At 53.4% G+C, this 19066-nt stretch overlaps 1 protein-coding gene across 1 annotated transcript in view; it reads left to right on the forward strand.

Annotated features, from left to right (window-relative positions):
• Positions 1-263: 263 nt before the first annotated feature.
• Positions 264-19066, forward strand: part of LOC139835590 (uncharacterized) — a 64458-nt gene continuing 45655 nt past the window's right edge. The window contains exons 1-5 of the mRNA XM_071825454.1: positions 264-1352; positions 1431-1638; positions 1746-2428; positions 2556-2890; positions 3494-3612. Coding sequence (XP_071681555.1) covers positions 474-1352; positions 1431-1638; positions 1746-2428; positions 2556-2890; positions 3494-3612 — 2224 coding nt within the window. The 5' untranslated portion in view covers positions 264-473. The remainder of the gene's footprint in view (positions 1353-1430; positions 1639-1745; positions 2429-2555; positions 2891-3493; positions 3613-19066) is intronic.

The following is a 19066-nucleotide window of genomic DNA, read 5'->3' on the forward strand; positions in this document are numbered from 1 at the left end:
AGAGGCGCGGTGATGGATCAAGATGAGTCGCCGCCGGGCTTCCAAAGATAAAGTCGCGGGTGCGGTGGCAGTCTCAGTCGCCATAATTTGATCGATCGATCGAGCGTGTGACGATCGGCTCTAGCGATCGCCGTTTGCCAGTCGACGCGTAGTCACCATAGAGACACGTGGAGAGGCCAACGGCTAGATTTCACGTTGACCGAGGCGCACACCGTCTGCATGTTGTTGACCGTTAGGCTCGACGTGACCGCTAACGGCTAGTTTAACGGCTATTCAGCCGGTGACGGCGCAGATCTCGACCGTTGATTGCGGGGCGGCGATTCCGGGACAATTCAACGAACAGATCTCATCCTCAATCTGAGCGAGTGCGGGCGGTATAAAGGGTCGCCCCTAGGATTAGGGTTCAACACTCCTCCGCATTCATCCCCCATCTTCTCTTCATCTCATCTTCATTCCACACTCCACACGCATCCATGGCGGCGAAGGGTTGGGGCAAGTCGAAGGTCACGCGGGAGTCTCTCCTCCCGTACGTCGCCTCCGGAGTCATCCCGGAGTTCAACCAGGAGCGATGGCGGGTTCCGCCGGCGAACGAGACGGAGCCCCTCCCACGGCCCGGGGAGTTCGTGATCTTCATGAGCTTCCTCGATCGCGGGTTCGCTCTCCCCACCTCCGATTTCCTCCGGCAGTTGCTGGCCTTCTACAGCATCAAGGTTTCCGACCTCGGGCCGCACAGCGTCCAGCAGATTTCTCTGTTCGTGGCGCTGTGCGAATGCTACTTGGGCTGTCCGCCCTACTTCCCGCTGTGGGTGTCCATCTTCCACGGGCGGGCGACTCGGGCCAGCAAGAACAGCGAAGCACTCATCCCGAACGGGGGGATCACCTTCCAGGTGAAGTCCGGGGAAAGCTTCATCGACATGGCGCTCCCCAAGAAGGCGCAGTCGCTGTGGCGTCGTTTCTGGTTCTACGCCAAGGAGTACACTCCCCCGGGCGAGGTATGCATTCCCCAATACAGTCCCGAGCCGAGCGTCCCGCGGCGCCTCAATGTCCGGTCGCTGCCGCGCGAGCAGGAGAAGGTGGTGAAGGATATGCGCCAAGCGATCCAGGCGCTAAAAGATGACGGCCTGACGGCGGTCGACATGTACAACTGTTGGCTTGGCCGGCGGCTGATCCCCCTGCGGTGCCGAGCTCACCCCATGTGGGAGTACCGGGGACAGAACGACCGCACCCGGTCGACGGCGACCGAGTGGGACGAGGGCGAGTACCGGAAGGCGCTCGCTAAGATCACCACTGCCACCTTTACTTCCTTCGAGGACGGCTTGCAGCCCTACACCGAAGACACCCCAGCGCCTCAGGTAATGCTTCGCATGGCGACTTCGCACGGCTTAGCCGCGCTTCTTCCTTTCTGACTTGTTCCTCTGATTCGATTGCAGCGTTGGCAGAAGATCGCGGACCACCTCCCTCCTCTCGCCGGAAAGGAACCACCGGAGATGACCGAAGGCGAGGAGGAAGAGGTCGACGAGGAGGAGGAGCGCACCGAGTCGGACTCGGAGGCGCGGGACTTCATCAGACTCCCGCGCGGGTCGAAGAGGGGGGCCGAGTCCTCGTCCCAGGGCGCGGCTGAAGAGGAGGCGACCTCCCGTCCGGAGGACAAGGCGGAGCCCTCCAAGGCAGGGGCCGAGCCACTATCGAAGCGACTGCGCCCCACTATCCTGGAAGGGTCCATGAGGCTCCAGTGTCCCTTGAAGGGGGCAATCGACGCGGGAGCTCGGGCCGGTCCGGGCGTAAAAGCGATTCCCACGGTGAAGTAAGTATTTCTTGTCGAATTTATCCTTCCTGCGACTGGACTGAGTGTCGACTCACCTCGCCTCTCTGTAGGTCCAAGAAGAAGACCTTGGCGAAGCCGCCCGCGGCCGGGGTGGCGGCCACGAGGGCGGCCGAGGCAAAGAAGAAAGCCGCGGAGAGGAAGGCGGCGCCGTCCGACCTTGGGGGTGCGGGGTCGGCTCCAGAAGAGCCCGCCGCCGGGAGTCAAGCGGAGAAGGAGAGCACTAGCCACGTCGAGCCCACCGCCAACGTTTTTCCTCTACCCAGCATGGCTCGCGGGGGCATGGCGAGTGCGGCGACGGGTCCGGACGTTGCTCCGCCTGTGGTGGAGGAGGAGTCGACTGACATTGGATCGACCGAGGGGCAGAAGGCACCCGAAGTTGAAGAGGACATCGTCGAGGAGGGCGGCCTGTCGGAGCCACTGAAAGAGCGCCGGTCCAAGGCCGCCAGGGACCGCGCCCCGCCCAGTGACACCGACACGCGGACGGGCGAGGTTCCGTCGACTGAGGCGGTGATGCGAGCGGACGGGGCGACCGAGTCGCGTCATCCGCCGCCGTCTTCATTGACCTTCACCGAGCTCCACACGGCGCTTGGCGAGGCGCATGTGGTAAGTGTCGCTGAACACGTGGCCTAGTCACCCCCAGTCCCCGAGGGTCGACTTGGTCTGAAAGGGCGAGTCGAGCCTCTATTGCTTTTTGTTTGTTGACCTTGGCATTTTTGTTTGGTTTCCGTAGGCGGAGATTAAGCGGCTGACCGCGCTTGTGGAGGAGGCGGCGCAGAAGAACCGGAAGCTGATTGCCCTGGGCAGTAAGTCATGCCCACTCGCCGTCCTCATTCAGTGTCACTGGCCCGGGCGTTCGTTCTCACCGTTTCCTTTTCTTGTAGCAGAGGCGCAGGCAAAGGCTCTTGCCGAGGCTCGGGAAGGGTTCGTCAAGGAGTCCTTCTACCGTGAAGCCGAGTTCCGGGCGCAGCAGGCCGAAGAGGCCCGGAAAAGGGCAAAAGCGGAGGCGGCGGAATTGACGAAGGTCCTGGAGCAGAAGGGCCGGGAGCTGGAGGATGTCATCGCCGAGTACAAGGTAAAGCTGGAGGCCGCGACTGATGCGCGGGATTCTGCACGTGGGGCTGCCGCGTCTCTGCGGGAGGAGTTGGCGGCCTTGAAGCAGCAGCACGCCAAAGAACTTGCTGCGGAGAAGGAGGCGTCCGAGGGCATCGTCTTGGCGGTGCAGGCCGAGAAGACCAACTTCGAGGCTTTCGTCAGGGAGATGTCGCGGCAGATTCTTGGTAAGTTCCTGTCTTCGCACTTTTTGTTTACTTGCCGGGCGTTCGAGCATCTGACCACTGCGGGTCGGCCTTGAGGGTCAGTCCTCGAGTGTGGCTAGTCGGCCTCGGGGGTCAGTCCCCGAGCGTGGCGAGTAGGCCTCGGGGGTCAGTCCCCGAGCGTGGCGAGTCGGCCTCGGGGGTCAGTCCCCGAGCGTGGCGAGCAGGCCTCGGGGGTCAGTCCCCGAGCGTGGCGAGTCGGCCTCGGGGGTCAGTCCCCGAGCGTGGCGAGCAGGCCTCGGGGGTCAGTCCCCGAGCGTGGCGAGCAGGCCTCGGGGTCGGTCCCCGAGCGTGGCGAGTCGGCGTTGGAGGGGAAGGACGCATGTTTTCGTTTTCCTTGAGCTGTTGACTGCAGGACCGTGGGACTTCGTGGTGACGGCGACTCCGCGGGACTGCCTGTCGACCGCGCCCGCGCGTATCATCGCCTGTGCAGGGGAGATACTTGCCGCACTCCAGTACCTAAGTCCGCGGGAGGTGATTCCGCGGGACACGCCATCCGTCTTCAAGGCCGTGTCCAACATTCCGGCTGTTGTTGACTGGCTTCGCCGTTCTTCCTGCCGCGTTGGCATTACCATGGCTCTGAGCATGGTGCTGGCGCATTACTCTGAAGGGTTCGACGTGGAGGAGGTTACTGCTGGCTTCCCCTCGGAGACTGGCGAGTTCGATGTTGCCGAAGTGCTGCGGCTGATGGATGCGGTGCGCCCCTTCGCTGACCGAGTACTGGCGACCGCGGACTTGGAGACTCATATCCCCAGCCAAGCTGCGCCTGGTGACGCGGAGAAGGAGCCAGGCCCGGTGGACTATCCCGCGGAGCGCCTCTTCCATGCCGCGGCCGCCGGCTCGTTGTCGACATATCCGGTCGTGGTGTACACGCCGAAGTTTCGTCACGGCGATGACGGCGTCGAGCCTGTCGTAGAGGGTGCTCCGGGGTCGTCCTCGTAGTTTGCTGAGTACCTGTGTAAGAGGTGGATGGAGTTTCCCGCGAGCGGGTGTTAGTTGTAAATATAATGATGACTTTTGCTTAAATGTGATTCGGTGGTCGCTTTTGCGTTATTTGTGGCGGCGATGCGTTGGAGTTGGTTCCGACTATCCATGGCCTTCAGGCCAGTCGCTGTGCGACCCCGATGAAGGCTATCGACTTGACTGTTTTCCTTTTCGAGCTGGGCGTCCCCAGTCGCAGTACGTAGTCATTATAGTACGAATAGCAGCCTCATGGGTGGAGTAGTGGTGAGTTGTAGTTTGCGCTGTTCGGATGTAGCGCGCCACTCGTCGTGGCTCTGTGAGCCAGTCGCTAGGCGACTCCAAAGGGGATCATTGCGGGCGTATTTTCCTTGGCGAGCCGCGGGTCCGTTTTGCGGGGTCCCTAGTCGAAGTACTTAGCCACGCAATTCGCCAGCCTAAGGTAGAGGAGGGCATTGGTGTGCTTTATAGCGTAGCACAAGGCGGTCGCCATGGCCCGTGGGGCTGGCCGAGCGTGCGGCCCTGCTGTGGGTTCCAGTCGCCGTTTTCACCCGACGGCGTGAGGGATGGTGGGTGGCCGGACCTGGTGTTGTGCCCCGGTCACGCCGCCATCCCGTGTTAGCCCGGCTACTTGGCTGATCGTGGACTTCTCTCTTCCAGCAGTGGCGACCGGAGGTCTCTCAGTACCTAGTCGCTTGTCGCGGCGACTAAGCCGGTATGTACCGGGATTGAGAGATGGGGATATCTGGCGGGTGAAAGAGGGGTAGTCGGAGCTTGAGATCAAAATGGTCGGCGATTTTTATTAACCTCTGAATTTTCGGGTTACATTTTTTCCTTAGGTATAAAACCGCCGGAGGAGGTTGATGTTCCAGGGGCGCTCCACTTCTTTAGTGAGCGGCTCGCCTTTGTCGTCCTTGCGGACGTCGATGAGGTAGTAGGAGTCGTTGCCGAGTACGCGGCTGACGGCGAATGGTCCTTCCCAGGGAGGGGACAGCTTGTGCATCCCTTTCTTGTCCTGGATTAGCCGGAGTACTAGGTCGCCGACTTGGAAGGAGCGACTTCGAACGCGGCGACTGTGGTAGCGACGGAGGTCCTGCTGGTAGATGGCGGTTCTGGAGAGTGCGAGGTCTCTGGCCTCGTCGAGGAGGTCGACGTCATCTTGGCGAGCTCGCTCGTTGTCTTCTTCAGCGTAGTTGGCGACCCGAGGCGAGTCGTAGGCGATGTCCGTGGGCATGACGGCTTCGGCGCCGTATACCAGGAAGAAAGGCGTGAAGCCGGTTGACCTGTTAGGCGTTGTGCGGATGCCCCATAGTACTGAAGGGAGCTCCTCTGCCCAGCAACCGGCTGCGCGCTCTAGGGGCACGACCAGGCGTGGTTTGAGTCCGTGAAGGATGCTCTGGTTTGCCCTTTCTGCTTGGCCGTTCGACTCGGGGTGGGCGACTGAGGCGAGGTCGAGTCGGATGCCCTTCTCTTCGCAGAAGTCGGCCATCTCCCCTTTGGCGAAGTTGGTGCCGTTGTCGGTTATGATGCTGTGAGGGTAGCCATACCGATAGATAAGCTCGCGTAGGAACTTTGTGGCTGTCTTCCCGTCGCACTTCTTTATGGGCTTTGCTTCTACCCACTTGGTGAACTTGTCCACCGCTACCAGGAGGTGAGTATACCCGCCGGGGGCCGTTTTGAATTTTCCCACCATGTCCATGCCCCACACGGCGAAGGGCCAGGTGAGGGGGATGGTCTTCAATGCCGATCCTGGCATGTGCGACTGGCTTGCATACTTTTGGCACCCGGCGCACGAACGGACAAGAGCGATTGCGTCTTCGTGGGCTGTTGGCCAGTAGAAGCCGTGACGAAAGGCCTTGGCGACGATTGAACGCGCGCCTGCGTGGTGGCCGCAGTCCCCTGCGTGGATGTCGCGCAGAATGTTACGCCCTTCCGCCGTGGTGACGCATCGTTGGAACACTCCCGAGACGCTGCGCTTGTATAGCTCATTGTTGATGATGGTGAAGGACTTGCATCTGCGCACGATGGCCCGTGCTTTGGTTTCATCCATTGGCAGCGCCTGGCGCTCGAGGTAGCTTATGTATGGCTCGGTCCAATCGATGCTGTCGGCGGCGAGTGCGACTAAGGTGGAGTCGGGAGCGGGTGGCTCGGCAATGTCCAGCTCACGTGGTACGCGCACCGAGGGGTGGCTGAGGATGTCCAGGACGACGCCCGGAGGAGGTTGAAGTCGCTTGGACCCGATTCTGGCTAGCGCGTCGGCTTCTTCGTTCTTGCGCTGTCGACCCACTCGACGACGTGACCGGCGAAGCTAGCGCCGGCTTGGTCGACGGCGCGTTTGTATGCGATCATGTTGGCGTCTGTGGCGTCGCAGGTGCCGGAAGTTTGGCTGGCGACTAGGTCGGAATCGCCGAGGCAGCGCAGCCGTGTTGCGCCCATCTCTTTTGCGACTCGCATGCCGTGCAGGAGCGCCTCGTACTCGGCCATGTTATTGGTGCATGGCTCGAATCTGAGTTGCAGGACGTACTTCACCGTGTCGCCCTTTGGTGATGTGAGGACGACTCCCGCGCCTGCTCCTTCGAGGTTTTTAGAACCGTCGAAGTGCAACGTCCAATGTTTGAGGTCCGCGGGGAGCTTGGCTGCTGGGCCTCTTCCCGATCGGCGAGGAAGTCGGCGAGTGCTTGAGATTTGATGGCGTGGCGTGACTCATAGGTGATGTTGTGGACGCCGAGCTCGACTGCCCACTTGGCGATCCGGCCGATTGCGTCGCGGTTGCGGATGATGTCGGCGAGTGGTGTTGAGGCGACTACCTTGATGGGGTGCTCGTGGAAGTAAGGGCCGATCGCCGCTGGGCCCTGAGGACGGCGTACACCAGCTTCTGGTAGTGTGGATACCGTTGCTTGGATTCGATTAAGGCTTCGCTGATGTAGTAGACCGGGCGTTGTACCAGTTGCTCCCTTCCTTCCTCCTTCCGTTCGACGACCATGACTGCACTTATAGCGCGGTTCGACGCGGCGACGTATAGGAGCATGGTTTCTTTTGGCAGCGGGGCCGCGAGGATAGGGGTATTCGAGAGGGCGTGCTGGAGTTCCTCTAGGGCCCGCTGCGCCTCGTCTGTCCACCGGAATGATTCCGACTTCTTGAGCGAGCGGTAGAGTGGCATGGCCTTGTCTCCGAGCCGGGGTATGAAGCGATCGAGGGCGGCGACTCGACCGGCGAGTTTTGCGCGTCGACTAGGCATGCTGGCTGCTTGGTGCGCATGACCGCCAGTGTCTTCTCCGGGTTAGGTTCGATGCCTCGCTTGGAGACGACGTAGCCTAGCAGCTGTCCTGATGGAACCCCGAAGGTGCACTTCAAAGGGTTGAGCTTGATCTTGTATCGCCGTAAGTTGGCGAATGTTTCGGCGAGGTCGCTGACGAGGTCGGTCTATCGAGTCGATTTGACCACCACGTCGTCGATGTAGACATGCACGTTGCGGCCGATCTGGCTTTCCATGCAGCTGTTCAAGCACCGCTGGTAAGTTGCTCCGGCGGGGGTGAGGCCGAAGGTCAAGGACGGGTAGCCGATGGCGCCTAGGGGTGTGATGAATGCAGATCTTCTCTTGGTCTTCCTTGGCCATCTTTATTTGATTGTACCCGGAGTATGCATCAAGGAAGCACAGCGACTCGGACCCGGCGACCGCGTCGATAATCTGGTCGATTCGCGGTAGGACGAATGGGTCCTTGGGGCACGCGCTGTTGAGGCTTGTGTAATCGATACACATTCGCCACGTCTTGTTCTTCTTTAGCACTAGGACTGGGTTTGCCAGCCATTTCGGGTGCTTGATTTCTATGATGAAGCCGGCAGCGAGCAGCCGGTTTACTTCTTCGGCGATTGCGCGTCGCCGTTCTTCTCCCACAGGGCGCATTGCCTGCCTAACGGGTCGCGCGGTGGGATCGACATGTAATTTGTGCTCAGCAAGTTCTCTCGGGACACCTGGCATGTCAGATGGTTTCCATGCAAAGATATCTCGATTCTCACGGAGGAACTTGATGAGCGCGCTTTCCTATTGGGCGGACAGGCCCGTCCCAATGGTAACTTGCCTACTTGGATCGTTTTCTACAAGATCTACTTGGCGGGTGCCTGCTGCGGCCTTGAAGGTTGCTGCGGACGAGTCGAGCTCGGTTGGCTTCTCCAGGATGGCGGGGTCGTTGCGGTCGATCGGGTACTTGGCGAGCTCGGCGGAGTTGTCTTGTTCGTCGGCGATGACGGCGTCGGCGAGCTTGGCGCTGTCGTCCTCACATTCCAATGCCATCTCCGGGTCGCCATGGACGGTGATGACGCCTCGAGGCCCTGGCATCTTCATCATGTTGTACGCGTAGTGTGGGGTCGCCATGAAGCGGGCGAACGCTTGTCGGCCGAGTACGCAATGGTAAGAGCTTTTGAAGTTCACCACCTCGAACGTTATCCGCTCGGTACGGTAGTTCACGGGCGTGCCGAAGGTGACGGCAACGTCACCTTGCCGATCGGGAAGGCCTTCCGCCCGGGGACGATGCCGTGGAACGTGACCTTGGTGTTCTCAAGGCGTGAGTCCGGCAGGCCAAGCCGCTGGAAGGTGTCGTAGTACATGATGTTGATGGAGCTTCCCCCGTCCATCAGGGTTTTTGGTAGCCGATGGTCGGCGACCTTGGGCCTGACGACTAGCGCCACTCGCCCGGGGTACTCGATGCGGGCGTGATCTTCGCGGCTCCAGGTGATGCTTTGCTCGGACCGGTTGAGCCACCCGGGGTACGTCGGAAAGTATGACTGCGTGTACCGCCACCGCCCTTGCGAGGACCTTCTGTCCCGCCCGTCGCCGACCCCGGTGAAGGTGTGGAGCGAGCCGGCGCTGCGACCGAAGCCCTCTCCCTTGTGCTGGTCTTGGTCCTTGGCGCGCTCCTTGTGCTGGTTGCCGCCGTCGTTTTCCTTGGCGCGGCGAGCTCTTTCTATCTGCTTCAGGGAGTAGCAATTTCCCGTCGTGTGGTTGGCGGGCTTGCCCTCCTTGCTGTGATAGATGCATGGTGCGTCTAGGAGGCTGCGGGCGTCGAAGCGCTTGGGCTGAGGCCGATCCTCCCGAGGTGGACGAGTGTCGCGCCGAAACGATTTTGGCTCGCGCTGCTCGTGTCGGTGGTAGCAACTAGCTCGTTGTGTCCTCCCTCTCGCGGCGCTTGCCGTTGTTGGACCGGCCGGCGAAACGGTAGTCGCCACGCCGAGGCTCCGTGTGCGCAGGCGGCGATTGCGTCGTTGACCGTACTCGTCGTCCGAGTCGACCGTAGGGTCTTCATCGGCGTAGCGGGTGGCGATGTCGAAGAGCTCGGAGATTGAGATATTGTCCCTGCCGACGCGACGGAGCTTGGCGCTTAGTGGTTCGTACCGGCAGCAGCGTCGGAAGCGATGGGTGCCGTGTCCGTGCCGATGCCGCTGGAGGTCGTCCACATGTCCTGCCAGCGCTGCACCCACCTGCGGGTCGACTCGCGCGGGCCTTGGACGCAGCGATCTAGGTCTTCTATGGTTGTGGCACGGGTGTATGCGCTGGCGAAGTGCTGGATGAACGCGGCGCGGGCTTCTTCCCAGGAGTCGATGCTGTTGACGGTGAGGGTGTTGAACCAATGGCGATTGACGCCGTCCATCATGAGGGGCAGGTATCGCGCTGCGAGTAACTCGGGTGGCCCTGGATCCCCATTGCCATGGCGTACGAGTCGATCCGGCATGGGGTCAATGCTTGTATCGTACTTCTCGATGTCGCGGGGTCCTTTGAACCCCACAGTACGGCTCGCCTCTAATCATCGGCCCGAAGCAAGCGGGGCCGATTCGGGTGAACGCGCTCGGCGCGGGCTTCATCGGCGTGGCGGTCGTTCAATCGATTGCGCGCCCGCCATTCTTGGTCGTTGACGATGTGGGTTCGGGCGTCGACGGCTGCCCGTTAGCGGCGACCATCACCAGCGCGGGCGCGGCTCGACTTCGGTTGTTGAGACGAGTGGGCCGCGCGCGGTGCTGGCGGCGGGCCGTTGTTGGCGTTGACGATTGCGCGGTTTGCCGCGTCCCGACGACGCCGCGCGATCGGCGGATGTGCGCGAATAGAGTCGCCCTGCGAGTCGGCTGCGGCGTGCTGCTGCTCCAATGCCTTGGCTACCAAAGCCTTGGCGTGCTGGACGAGGATCGCGCCGTCTCCCGTTTCGGGATTCTTGCGAGGACGGCCTGCGCAGCTGCCACGTTGTCGGCTGGAGACGAGTGCGGTGGTAGGCCGTTGGCGTCGACCTCTGCCCGAGGAACTTCGGGTGGTGGTGGTGGGGGTGGCGGTGGTGCTCCGCGCGCTGCTCTATCTGCAGCAGCCCGACTTCCTTCCGGATGTCGGGGTTTTGGACTCGGGCGACCCGGATTTCTCCGTCTGGGTCGTCGAAGTTAAGGCGTGCGGCTGGGAAAGTCGCGCGCGCGGGCGCGCTGCCTGCGCCGGCGGTTTGGCTGCGACGATAGTGGGACACGGCCCTTACTTCATCTTGCTCGAGGCGGAATTTCTGCCTTTCGGCGAGCTCCTTTTTCCTCTCGCTCCTCGAGGGCCGCCCGGTGCGCCTCGATCTCGGTCGCGGTGGCGGTTGCGGGGAGGGGAGTGGTGAAGGCGTCGGCGGGATCTCTTCTTCACCCCCGCCATGAAGACTGCGGTCGGGTAGCGGTAACGCGGGGCCTCGACAGAGTCCGAGTCGTAATCGCTGCCGAAGAGGGAGAGGATGGAGTCGTCCTCGAAGCCACCTTCGAAGTCGCTCGGGTGGGAGACCAGGGAGATAGAGTCCTTGGTCGATGCTGTGGCGATGGAGCGGGCAGTCGGGGACGCAGCGGTGGATCCCGCAACCGACGTTGTAGCGATGATGTCGGTGAAGTCGGCGTCGATCGCAGCGATGATGGAGTTGATGGCCGGGATGGTGTCGGCGGAATCGGCGGCCCCGGAGCGGTGTCGGCGGAGTCGGTGGCTGCCGAGGCAACGGTGGAGTTAGCGGTCGGTGCCACGACCGCCGACTCGGCATCGTCTCCCAGGGCCGCCTCAGCCTCCGCGTATACCTCGCCGGTGACCGGGCGAGTAGCGGTGAGGAGCTGCCCGGGCGCGAAGGGGTCGTGTGAGCGACTGGGGCGAGGCTCAGAGGGATCGCTGACGCCGGCGAGCCCAACGAAGAGGTTGATGGAGCCGATCGGCACCATCCAGGCGTGTGTGAGAGGTGACGAGGCTGGCCGGTAGGTGCTTGGCTGGATGTGGAAGAAATTGCCGGTGGCGATCATCCTGCCGGAAGCAACCGGCCGCCGAACTGGCGAGTAGGGCCTCGCCGTAGCTCGAAGGCTTGATGTCCCATGCCCCACGGTGGGCGCCACTGTCGTGGATGTAACCACGGCAGATGCTACAGGGGGTAGCACTTCATCGATGCGAGGGGAAGGGAACATTGCCATCTACGGGTCGAGGTGCAAGAGACGCAAGGGTTTTACCCAGGTTCAGCCCCTCCGGAGAGTAAAAGGCCTACGTCCTGCTAGATCTTTATTGCTCAATGGAGAATTACAATGGGGGGGCTCAGTCGGCGGCTGCGCCGAGAGCTTACAGGGGGAGATTGGATCTTGAGTAAGTTGTCCTCTAGGGTTTAAGCTCGGGGGTTTATATAAGCACCCCCGGCCTAGGGTTACATGGAGATAACTCCGAATCATATCAGTTGCTACTAATCCGGGATCCGCTATCCCTCTCGCAAGTAATCTTCTTGTCCAGCCGTGTGGACCTCCTCCTTGGGATCACGGCCCAGTCGCCTTAGGGCCCAGTCGCTTAGGCGACTGGCGATCCACCCAAGCCTCTATCTTCATGGCGACTGGGACTGGCGACCCACCCCCTAGGGGCATATCCCCATCACTTCCCTCGAAGACTGTTGCAATCCCCTATACTTGTGGTTCATCAAGACTATTTTTTGGCGCCGTTGCCGGTGAGGCATAGCTCTACTCATAAGTTCACCTGGGGAGTACACTCTACCTCTCTCTCTGTTTTTATTTTTATTGTGTTTTGCTTAGTTTACTTTTCTCTAGTTTATTTGTGCTTAGTTTATTTCTGTCTAGTGTTATTTTGCTTAGTTTACTTTTGTCTAGTTTGTTTTTGTCTTGTTTTATTTTCCCTATATACCCGAAAACCCATAAAAATTTGAAAAACCGAAAAATTAAAAACTGTTGCTATGGGAGAACCCACAACCTATTTGGAGCTTATAGTATTATATAATAATTATAGAGAATCAAGAAAGGGTAAAGTTATGAGTGCTTTGATAGAAAAATTGAATACAATTGCTAAAATCTTGCTTAAACGCCATGATATAAATTGTTTCTCTAAAGAGGATACTACACATCTGAAATTTCAATGTGGCTTTAGTGAGGAAGTTTTAATTAAGAACTATAATTGGAATAGCTATATTCATTTTGGGTTCGAAGAGGTAGAACAATTTGTCATATTTATGGGAGCCTCTGAGATAGAATCCTTCATGGCTAAAAATTATGAAACTTGTGTTGTTTGTAAGGACCTTAAAGATTATGTCTCTTCTATCCTTAATTTTTGCATAGAAAGTTACAGTGATAATCCTTATATCAATGATTATAAAGAGAGACTCATTAATGCACAAGAATGCACTCACAATTTGCAGGAACCTGTGAAGAAGAAATTGATGAACCTGAAAGCTCATTGGATGAAAAAGAGGAGGAGAGTGATGAACAAAAGGAGGAAGAATGGATTAGCTACCCATGCCAACCTTCTAATGAGAGTAACTCTTTATCTTTTACACTATTTGATTGTCCTCCATGCTTACCAAAGAAGGATGAATGTTATGTTCCTGTGGATTCTCTTGAAATATTACCTATGAGTAAAACTTGTGAGAATGATTATGCTACTGTTATCTATGATAATCCATGCTACTTTGATAAATCTTATGATAATGCTTTGTTTGTGCCTGATGTCGAAATGCATGGTACTAAAGAGTTTTGCTTAGCAAATGTCTATGATAAATCTCTAGATGATGGTCCTATGTTACTTGATAATATTAATTGTACTACTAATGAAAATGGGATTGGAGAGGTCTTGACTTTATCTAGGAGTCCCATATCTCTTGAGATTGATCAATCATCTTGTTATATTATTGATAAAAGTGGGTTTGAAAGTTTTAATCCCGCTATTTTTGAGCTTGATAAAAATTATATGTTTATGGACCATGAGAAACATGCTTTATGTGATAGTTATATTGTTGAGTTTGTTCATGAAGCTACTGAAAATTATTATGAGAGAGGAAAATGTGGTTGTAGAAATTTGCATGGTACTAAAACACCTCTCTACATGCTGAAAATTTTGAAGTTACTCCAGTTTTATCTTCTTATGCTTGTCACTTTGTTCTTCATGAATTTATTTGTGTACAAGATTCCTATGCATAGGAAGAGGGTTCGACTTAAATGTGTTTTGAACTTGCTTTTTGATGCTCTCTTTTGCTTCAACTCTCATCCTTATGTGAGCATCGATCATTAAAATTGCTGAACCCATGTTTTTATTTTGCTACCGTTTTGTTGTGTCTTGGAAGTTGTTACTACTGTAGCAACCTCTCCTTATCTTTATTTTATTGCATTGTTGTGCCAAGTGAAGTCTCTAATAGAAGGTTGATACTAGATTTGGATTTCTGCGCAGAAACAGATTTCTATCTGTCACGAATTGGGGCAGGGATCTCTGTAGTTAACTCAGAACAATCTGCCAATTTACGTGCATGTTCCTCAGATGTGTACGCAACTTTTATTAGTTTTGAGTTTTCTGATCTGAGCAACGGATGTACCTCTTAAAAATTCGTCTTTACTGGCTGTTCTGTTTTGACAGATTCTGTCTCTGTTTTTTTGTATTGTCTCTTGTGGACTTTAAGTGAGGCTTTCTAGACGTGGAGAGCTGTAGCTAATGTTTTATTGAGTTCTTGCAATATGTCACTACAGGACTAAAGTGGATTAAAGTTTTTTGAGTACTAACCCCTCTAATGTAGTTTATGAGAAGTTTGGTGTGAAGGAAGTTTTCAAGGGTCAAGAGAGGAGGATGATATATGATCAAGAAGAGTGAAAAGTCTAAGCTTGGGGATGCCCCCGTGGTTCATCCCTGCATATTTCAAGAAGACTCAAGCGTCTAAGCTTGGGGATGCCCAAGGCATCCCCTTCTTCATCAACAATTTATCAGGTTTCTTCTATTGAAACTATATTTTTATTCGGTCACATCATATGTTCTTTACTTGGAGCGTTTGCTTGTTTTTATTTTTGTTTCTGTTTGAATAAATTTGGATCCTAGCAATCCTTGTGTGGGAGAGAGACACGCTCCGCTTTTTCATATGAACACTGGTGTTCTTAACTTTATTTTAATATTTTCTGGTAAAAGTGTTTGAGCAATAAGGAAGACAGTGTAGAGTCTTATAATGCTTGCAATATGTTCTTATGTAAGTTTTGCTGTACCGGTTTATACTTGTGTTTGCTTCAAACAACCTTGCTAGCCAAAGCCTTGTACTGAGAGGAAATACTTCTCGTGCATCCAAAACCTTGAGCCAAAACCTATGCCATTTGTGTCCACCATACCTACCTACTATGTGGTATTTTTCTGCCATTCCAAGTAAATACTTCATGTGCTACCTTTAAACAATTCCAAAGCTATTATCCCTTATTTGCGTCAATGTTTTATAGCTCATGAGGAAGTATGTGGTGTTTTATCTTTCGATCTTGTCATTTACTTCTAACAGACTTTCACCAATGGACTAGTAGCTCATCCGCTTATCCAATAATTTTGCAAAAAGAGCTGGCAATGGGGTTCCCAGCCCCAATTAATTAACTTTCATTAATAATTCTCTTCACATGTTTTGCTCTGATTCATCAGTAAGCAACTTAATTTTGCAAATAGACACTCCTCCATGGTATGTGAAATGTTGGAAGGCACCCGAAGATTCGGTTAGCCATGGCTTGAGAAAGCAAAGGTTGGGAGGAGTGTCATCTCTAAATAAAACTAAAATAAATAGACACTCCTTCATGGTATGTGATTGTTGGAAGGCACCCGAGGATTCGGTTAGCCATGGCTTGTGAAAGCAAAAGGTGGGAAGGAGTGTCATCCACAAATAAAAAAAAAACTAAACTAAAGTACATGTGTAAACAAAAGAGAAGAGGGATGATCTACCTTGCTGGTAGAGATAACGTCCTTCATGGGAGCCGCTCTTGAAAGTCTGGTTGATAAGGTAGTTAGAGTACGCGCTACCATTCGTTGACAACAACAAACACCTCTCAAAACTTTACTTTTATGCTCTCTATATGATTTCAAAACTTAAAAAGCTCTAGCACATGATTTTATCCCTGCTTCCCTCTGCGAAGGGCCATTCTTTTAATTTTATGTTGAGTCAGTTTACCTACTTCCTTCCATCTTAGAAGCAAACACTTGTGTCAACTGTGCATTGATTCTTACATACTTGCTTATTTGCATTCATCGTATTACTTTGTGTTGACAATTATCCATGAGATATGCATGTTGAAAGTTGAAAGCAACTGCTGAAACTTAAATCTTCCTTTGTGTTGCTTCAATGTCTTTACTTTGAATTTATTGCTTTATGAGTTAACTCTTATGCAAGACTTTTGATGCTTGTCTTGAAAGTACTATCCATGAAAAGTTTTGATATATGTTATCTACTTGTTAGCAAATATAGATCATTGCCTTGAGTCACTTCATTCATCTCATATGCTTTGCAATAATATGATCAAGGTTATGTAAGTAGCATGTCACTACATAAATTATTCTTTTTATCGTTTACCTACTCGAGGGCGAGTAGGAACTAAGCTTGGGGATGCTGATACGTCTCCAACGTATCTATAATTTCTGATGTTCCATGCTTGTTTTATGACAATACCTACATGTTTTGCTCACACTTTATAATGATTTTATGCATTTTCCGGAACTAACCTATTAACAAGATGCCGAAGTGCCAGTTCCTGTTTTCTGCTGTTTTTGGTTCCAGAAAGGCTGTTCGGGCAATATTCTCGGAATTCGACGAAACGAAGACAAAACATCATAATTCACCGAGACGGACCAGGACACCGAAGGGGAGTTAGAGGGGAGGCCTGGGGCCCCCAGACCATAGGCTGGCGCGGCCTGGAAGGGTGGCGCGCCGCCCTATGGGGTGGGACCCCCAGGCGCCCTCCTGCGCCGCCTCTTCACCTATGTAAGACCTTTCAACCTAAAAACGCGATACGAATTGACGAAACTCCAGAAAGACTCCAGGGGCGCCGCCGCCATCACGAAACTCCAATTCGGGGGACAGAATCTCTGTTCCGGCACGCCACCGGGACGGGGAAGTGCGCCCGGAAGCCATCTCCATCGACGCCACCGCCTCCATCATGCTCCGTGAGTAGTTCCCCCATGGACTACGGGTTCTAGCTGTAGCTAGTTGGTACTCTCTCCCCCATGTATTTCAATACAATGATCTCATGAGCTGCCTTACATGATTGAGATTCATCTGATGTAATCGGTGTTGTGTTTGTTGGGATCCGATGGATTGTTACATTATGATTAGTCTATCTATATAAATTTGTGAAGTTATTGTTGCTGCAATCTTGTTGTGTTTAATGCTTGTCACTAGGGCCCGAGTGGCATGATCTTAGATTTAAGCTCTATACTTATTGCTTAGATTGTATCTACAAGTTGTTTGCACATGTCTATGTCCGGAACCCGAGGCCCCAGAGTGACAGCAACTGGGATAACCGGAGGGGAAGGCTTAGATATGAGGATCACATGTTTTCATGGAGTGTTAATGCTTTGCTCCGGTGCTCTATTAAAAGGAGTACTTTAATTTCCAGTAGATTCCCTAGAGGCCCGGCAGACACCGGCTGGTAGGACAAAAGATGTTGTGCAAGTTTCTCATTGCGAGCACATATGACTATATATGGAAAACATGCCTACATTATTAATAATCTTGATGTTCTGTCTTAATGCTATTTCAATCCTATCAATTGCCCAACTGTAATTTGTTCACCCAACACTTGCTATTGGAGAGTTACCACTAGTGTAGATAGCTGGGAACCCCGGTCCATCTTTCATCATCATATACTTATTTCTACATGTCATTGGAAGTAGTATCAACTATTTTATGGTGCCATTGCTCTCATATTACTGCTACTGCTGCTTTGTTACTATTAGTACTGCTCTCATATTACTGCTGCTTTCACATCACCCCTGTTACTAGTGCTTTTCCAGGTGCAGCTGAATTGACAACTCAGTTGTTAAGACTTATAAGTATTATTTACCTCCCCTTGTGTCGAATCAATAAATTTGGGTTTTACTTCCCTCGAAGACTGTTGCGATCCCCTATACTTGTGGGTCATCAAAGGGCAACTGAGTAGAAAAGCACGCTAGGAGAGAAAGAAATAATAAGTACAGATGGACATTCTTTCACTCAAGACACTCCATAGTTCTACAAAGTTCCATCTTAGTTGCTCCGTATATCAATGTACACAAGAATATTGTACGCTCCCAATACCTGGTGCAGTTTGACGATTGGATTACACGTGAACACATGGAGACTTTCGGCGGTTTGTTGCAAACATATCTCATAAATGACACCACTATTGGAGATCAGCTGTACTTGTTGGCCAGGACACCATCTTCGACTGTATTGACTTTCAAAGGGTAAGAGATAAATGGGAATACATTTTACACGATCGTGCAAGATAAAAAGAGCACCAACCAAAACAGTGATGTCCGCATTGATGCAATAAACTACAAACGGAAAAAGTACACATATTATGGTTACATAGAGGAGATATGGGAACTTGACTATGGATCTTCTTTTAAGGTCCCTTTGTTTCGATGCAATTAGGTCAAGCTGACAGGAGGTGGGGTTCAGGTAGACAAGCTGTACGGAATGACAACAGTAGATCTCAACAATCTTGGGTAGAGAGACGATCCATTCGTCCTAGCCAATGGTGTGGCTCAGGTTTTCTACCAACCCAAAAAAAAGCAAACGAATACATCATACGATGAGCCAAAGCGCCACATAGTTCTTTCGGGAAAAAGAAACATCGTGGGAGTGGAGGACAAGATAGACATGTCAGAAGATTATAATAATTTCGATGAAATTCTGCCCTTCACAGTGAACACGGGCCCAAGCATCCGGTTAAATGATGAACATTCTCCATGGTTACGGCTGACGCGATCATAAGAAAGGGACATACGTGAAGAAGGTTCATGACACACATGTGTATCTCAACATGGCAATCAATTTCCCATTTCTTTTGGTGTAATAATGTAACTATATGTAAGGTATTAACACTAGATGATCATGCTCGGGGACATTGATTTGAACAAAAGTGACATTGATTTGAATAAAGTGATAGTGAAAGATGCTTGGCACTAACTTCATTGCTTTCTCATTTTACAAAATATTGTTAGCTTCTGAATAGTATGTCATTTTGAACAAAGAGGTTGTGACGTACCATAGAACAAGTTTGCAGGAGAGGGAAGAGGCTACTCACAAGAATAGACCAACAACCGAGATGGAGGCGTTAACGGACTTGCAGGGAAATTTACCCGGGACCAGCTCCTCGAAGATATCATAGGGCGTGCGCACCAATGACATCTACGAGAAGCTTCGCCACGGGAGATTTTCTCAACCCTTTCATCCGGCCATAGGGACGAAGCTTGTTGAGCTGCTTGCGATTATCGACGCTCCTTTTATAGGCTCATCGCCGCTTCCTCCTTCATCTTGTTCCTCCGGCAGGGCATCATGCGCTACATGCCTTATCTCGCCGAGCAGTGCGTTGATGGTGTGAAGTTGCCATGAGGGTTAGCAATCTATGTGGTGTAACTTTTCTTTAGTTCCCCGGCAACAGCGCCAGAAAATCTTGATGGTGCTTTACGTGGCTTGATGTAGCGTAGATTTCACACCGCTGGGAAACCCCAAGA

This window comes from Lolium perenne, chromosome 2 (genome assembly GCF_019359855.2).
Source record: "Lolium perenne isolate Kyuss_39 chromosome 2, Kyuss_2.0, whole genome shotgun sequence".
Taxonomy (NCBI): Eukaryota; Viridiplantae; Streptophyta; class Magnoliopsida; order Poales; family Poaceae; genus Lolium; species Lolium perenne.